The sequence below is a fragment of the Lycium ferocissimum genome, unplaced genomic scaffold (genome assembly GCF_029784015.1).
Source record: "Lycium ferocissimum isolate CSIRO_LF1 unplaced genomic scaffold, AGI_CSIRO_Lferr_CH_V1 ctg10045, whole genome shotgun sequence".
Classification (NCBI taxonomy): Eukaryota; Viridiplantae; Streptophyta; class Magnoliopsida; order Solanales; family Solanaceae; genus Lycium; species Lycium ferocissimum.
This window is the reverse complement of record NW_026713122.1, coordinates 5,113-11,151: the sequence shown is the minus strand read 5'-3', so window position 1 is coordinate 11,151 and position 6,039 is coordinate 5,113. Positions and strand designations below refer to the sequence as shown.

The following is a 6,039-nucleotide window of genomic DNA, read 5'->3' as shown; positions in this document are numbered from 1 at the left end:
GCTAAAATCTGAACAAATCATTAGAAAGGGAATTCTTATCTTACCGCTCTATTGCACTATCTAGAATAGAAAGAATGGCAACATCCTAAATGTCCTGTAGCCTCCTGCTTATAAGTGTGGTGCACAACACACCCATAAACAAGACTCTACTAGACACGGTCTGTAGACAACCCTAGGACAAAACTGCTCTGATACCACTTCTGTCACGACCCGAGTTGATGAGTCATGATGAGTGCCCGACCTCTAATGACCAGACACCCATACACCTGCTTAACTATCACATAACAACAGGGTGGCCCAAATCTGACTCATATCTAACTGTATATATATGCAAAATGCCGAAATAACAGTGCGAGCCGACTAGGCTGCTATATATACTCTACGCAAAAGGAATGAGAGTCGATAAGGCTACATCATGTACCAACTACATACAATTTTCTACAGACCTCTAATCGAACAGAAACTTGTAGAAAGGACAGGACAGGGCCCCGTCATACCCATATATATATGTACATCTCAAAAAGGCATACCAAAATGAACTGCAACTATGAACCAAGTGGATCGCGCTGACTATGGCTGAATGGAGGTCCTACTGAGCTGGACCGTCTGTCTGTCTACCTGTACCTGTGGGCATGAACGTCGCCCCCCGAGCAATAGAGGAGTCAGTACGAATAATGTATCGAGTATTTAAGGCACAAGAATAACAAGTACATAGAAGTCATGAGAGACATCTGAAACATGAAAGCTAATCTCAATATCTGACTGCATCTATAGCTAACATCCGAGAATATCTGCATACTTTGTATAGATGAAATCACCTCTAAGGGCGTATGATATGCATAAGTTATAATATAACTGATAGTGCTGTGGAACATATAACCCGATCCATATATCATATAATAGTTTCGAGGAACGTACGGCCCGATTCATAACATAAGCTGAGGCCACATATCCTGAATGTAATCAAGAATTATCTAGCACGCTCAGACATAAGCTGAGGCCACATGTTATGTAGCACGCTCAGACATAAGATGAGGCCACATATCGTGTAGCACGCTCAGACATAAGCGGAGGCCACATATCCTGAATGTAACCCAGAATTATCTATCACGCTCAGTCACATCATGAAATAGTCTAGAACCTTACACATTGGAAATCTCTAGGATTGGAGTCATCATAAGAATCTTTAGAAATTATAGACTTTTGGCATTTCTAGGAGTAAAAATATTATGGATGTCATGCATGGAATCAAAACATAGGAATCATACGTCATCTAGTCACAGGTCAATGCGCATATGAATATGGATGCAATGCATAAATGAAATGAATAAATAGAACTCTCGGAGTGACATGAGGTCGCACTATCTCCGATGAACATTCTTTAAGCTAACATCATCAATATAAGAAGCCTCAAGACCCATGAACAAAAGGAACAATCATAGACTGAAGTACTCCTAGTGCTTCTAAGAGTAGAGTAATATGAAAGCTCATTTACTTGCTTGTTCGTTCATTTTATAAGATCAAGCCAAAAAATAAAGGAAAGGTTAGCCTTAACATACCTCGGAATATACCTAATGTCCGATGCGTACTTCCCGATCTTGTAACACTACAACCAAGATAACATGAATTACAATTAGGCCATATACATTCCTTACTACTCATTCCAAGTACGCATAAAACATAACGGAATTCGGGAAGCATTTCCCCTATAATTCTTACTCCTATCCAACTCCCAAACATTACACAACACACAAAACATCATCAACAACAACAGTAACAATATACAACAACATAAACAAGTAGAAATCTCTCCAAAAATCCAATCGAAACAGCCTTTAAGGCAACCACATCAACAAGCTAGTTTAGGTCCTTCATATCATGTTTTCCTTTACTTTAAACTAAGGAATTCCTTCACCTAAAACTTGTGTCAATACTTTTCCAAATATAATCAAATCCAAGCCAAAACATCTCCCAGAATAGCCTCTAATCTTTGTTTGACTCAATTAACTCACCACTTCCATAAATATATTTCCTTCACTTTAAATCACTAAAACTCTTGGTAATCAACTTAATAGCAAAGATAAGAATAGTATACATACCTTAAAGGGGCTGTAATTCCAAGAACCAAACTCCAAATCCAATTCCTAAGCTTAACAACTTCAATAGAAACCCTAGGAACAATTTCCCCCTTCACTAGCTCGGGTTTTCGGGGCTCGGATCTTACTTGGATGATAAAGAAAGATTTGGAGAGGATAGATGAGTATTAGGGAGAGTTTAGGGTCTGTTGGTGGAGTTGAAATAAAAAATCACGAAATAGATGCATTTATACATCAGCTGCACTGCCTAAAAATTGACGGGTCGTCGATGTGCATCGACGGATCGTCGAAACTTCGACGGCCCATAACTTCTAGCATCGATATGCAAATGCAGATATGTCAATTGCGTTGGAAAGTATACTCGCTGAACTTATGAATGCATAGGTTATGGGTTCCGTAACTCCTGGTATTCTAGGAGATATGCCTCCCCAAATATGACCCAAAATTTCTGTCCGGAATTCTGCCAAATTTTCCCAAAGTTGCAACAAACTTAATTTCTTCGATTTGCTTGACATCCGACCTCCCCAATACTTACTAAACATGATACCAAGCTCTCATGTATGAAGAATGAGCATGAATAATTCCTTATGACCTTGACGGCAACCTCGCCTTTTAAGTCTTCGTCAACTAACTCACGGTGAAACTTTACATATAAAAGTACGGGGTGTAACATCATCGTTGTAGTTAAGAATAGTAAGGATCATGCTATTCATTTGAGGATAACTTTGATAACACTTGAGGAGAACGAGCTTTATGCAAAATTCTCTAAGTGTGAATTCTGGCTTGAGTCTGTGTCTTTCTTGGGTCATGTGGTGACCGGTGACGGCATTAAGGTAGATCCTCAGAAAATTTCAATGGTTAAGGATTGGCCTAGGCCAACTAGTCCGATGGAAATTCGTAGCTTCTTGGGTTTGGCAAACTATTACAGAAAGTTTGTGGAAGGTTTTTCGTCCATAGCCTCACCATTGACAAAATTGACACAGAAGACTGCCAAGTTTCAGTGGTCCGAAGATTGTGAAAAGTATTTCCAAGAGCTTAAGACAAGGTTGACTTCGACTCCTATTTTGACTTTACCTTCTGGTTTTGGTGGATACGTGGTGTATTGTGATGCTTGCAGAATTGGTTTGGGTGGTGTATTGATGCAGAGCGATAAGGTAATTGCTTATGCTTCGCGACAGTTGAAGAAGCATGGGAAGAATTATCCGACTCATGACTTAGAGTTGGCTGCCGTGGTATTTGCCTTGAAGATTTGGCGTCATTATTTGTATGGTGAACATTGCAATGTTTTTACTAACCATAAAAGCTTGCAATACATCTTTAAGCAGCTAGAGTTGAACCTCGGATTTAGGAGGTGGTTGGAGTTGTTAAAGTAATATAACTTGAACATTTTGTATCATCCCGGTAAGGCTAATGTAGTTCCGATGCTTTGAGAAAAATCTATGGGCACGTTGGCTTATTTGCGTACACATGATATGCCCATGGGGAAGGAAATTCGAAGGCTGGCTAGTCTTAGGGTCTAACTCGATGAAACTGAAGATGGAGAGTTAGTGGGAATCACGCCATCACGGTCTGACATTGTGGAAAGGATTAAATCCAAGCAATATGATGATGAGCTTCTGGCAAAGCTAAGAGATAGCATGGAAAAGGGTGAGTACACTTCGTTTACTGTTGGGACTGGAAATAGTGTTTTGCGATTGCAAGGAAGATTGTGTATTCCCGATGTTGTTGGTCTTCGACAAGAATTGATGATGGAAGCTCATAGTTCCAAATATTCGGTTCAATAGGGGTCCACCAAAATGTATAAGGATTTGAAACAACACTATTGGTGGAAGAGCATGAAAGCTGATATTTCTAACTTTATGGCTAAGTGTTTGAACTGTCAGCAGGTGAAGGCTGAACATCAAAGGCCTGGAGGCCTGGCTCAAAACATCGAGATTCCGCAGTGGAAGTGGCAGGAGATCAACATGGATTTCGTTATGGGTCTACCCCGCACAAAGGCCAAGTTTTCTTGATTTGGGTGATCGTGGAAGACTCACGAAGTCTGCCCATTTTCTTCCTATGAAGACCTCATATGCTGCGGCGGAGTACGCCAAGTTATATTTGAAGGAGATTGTTAGGTTGCACGGTGTTCTGATATTCATCATATCTGACAGAGGTATGCAATTTACTGCTCATTTCTGGCAGACGTTTCAAGAAGGTTTGGGGACTAAAGTGAAATTGAGCACTGCCTTTCATCCTTAAAATGATGGGCAGACAGAGAGAACTATTCAAACTTTGGAAGATATGTTGCGTGCTTGTGCAATCGATTTTGGAGGAAGTTGGGATGAACACCTACTTCTGGTGGAATTCGCTTACAACAATAGCTATCAGGCGAGTATTCAGATGGCTCCTTATGAGGCTCTTTATGGGAGGCGTTGTCAGTCTCCAATTTGTTGGTTTGAACCAACAGAAGTAGAGTTGTTGTGTCCCGATTCAGTTCATGATGCAATTGAAAAGGTAAATCTTATTGTGCAGCGATTGAAGACTGCTCAGAGTCGATAAAAGTCTTATACGGACATGAGGCATAGGAAATTGAAATTTGTTGTTGGTGACAAGGTTTTCTTGAAAGTGTCACCTATGAAGGGGGTAATGCATTTTGGCAGAAAGGGCAAGCTTAGTCCTCGCTATATTGGTCCTTATGAGATTACAAAAAGGGTTGGGAAGGTAGCTTATGAGTTGAGATTACCGACTGAGATGTCCATGGTTCATTCGGTGTTTCATATTTTGATGTTGAGATTGTACAAACCTGATCCTTCCCATGTGTTTCACCATGAATATATTGAAATTGATGAAGCTCTTTCTTACGAAGAAGAATCAGTTCAGATTTTAGATCACCAAGTTAGAAGGTTGAGAACAAAAGATGTTGCATCGGTTAAAGTCTTATGGCGAAATCAAAATACTGAGAAAGGTACTTGGGAAGCAGAGAAGGACATGAAGAAGAGATATCCTCACTTGTTTCCTATGGCAGGTGTGAGCTAGCATATTAAATCCTTCATAGATGAATCGTTGTATTGTTTGAAACAACTTGTGGTTTAGTGAATTCTTTCTAGGCCATGATTCTCATTCGAGGACGAATGATCTTAAGAAGGGATAATGTAACACTCCATAAATTTGAGTTAGGTGTTGATGTATTAAATGAGAAGTAATGTGACATTTTAGGCATATGAAGTCCTATCAATATGATTTTGGATGGAAATAGTTTATTTAAGATCAATACCAAATAGTGAAGTTCGTAAGAGTTTTCAAGCTCGTCTAAATTTCAGTAGGTCTGACTTCTAAGCCTGTTTCGTGAAAATAGGTTGAGAATTTGGGAAAACGTCCTTAATGAAAGTTGTATATCTTTAAAATACCTTTCCAACGGTAGGTTTCCCAGCTCCAACAGAGCTCTATGCTAGGAGTTATGCCCATTTTACAGAGCAATATTTGTGCAATGCGAAAATTAGGCGTGCGCGGCACCCCAGGCCAAATTTTAAAGAAACTCAAAATTTTGATGCCGTCAAAATGGATACACTGTGTACGCCGCCCTGGGCAACGCCCTAGGGGACGCACCAGGGGACGCACCAGGCCATTTTATGCCTGAAGCGACTTTTTTCGAAATTTACAAAAGCCAAACTTTGTTATATTCATTCCCACTTCATTTTGGATGACTTTTTGAGAGGAAACAACCCTAGGGTTTCTCCAAAACATATGAGGTAAGTTCTTGATCAATTCCCATCATTACTTCATCAATCTAACATCAAATTAACACTAGTTCATCTTCCATAAACCCTAGATTCTTAAAACCCAAGAAAGAGAAGAAGAAAGGGACGTTTGGGAGAAGTTAATATTCCTTCAATAAGGTATGATCCCTGACTTTTGTGATATTATTGAAAGGGTTTAGACTAGTTTAGGTTGTCCTATGAGA

The 6,039-nt window shown here is 39.8% G+C and overlaps 1 protein-coding gene across 1 annotated transcript; it reads left to right on the top strand.

Annotated features, from left to right (window-relative positions):
• Positions 1-4,652: 4,652 nt before the first annotated feature.
• Positions 4,653-5,103, top strand: LOC132041377 (uncharacterized; the record flags this gene model as incomplete). Its single annotated transcript, XM_059432088.1, has 1 exon — positions 4,653-5,103. A coding segment is annotated over exon 1 (451 nt), but the record flags the coding sequence as incomplete, so codon positions are not given.
• Positions 5,104-6,039: the final 936 nt, after the last annotated feature.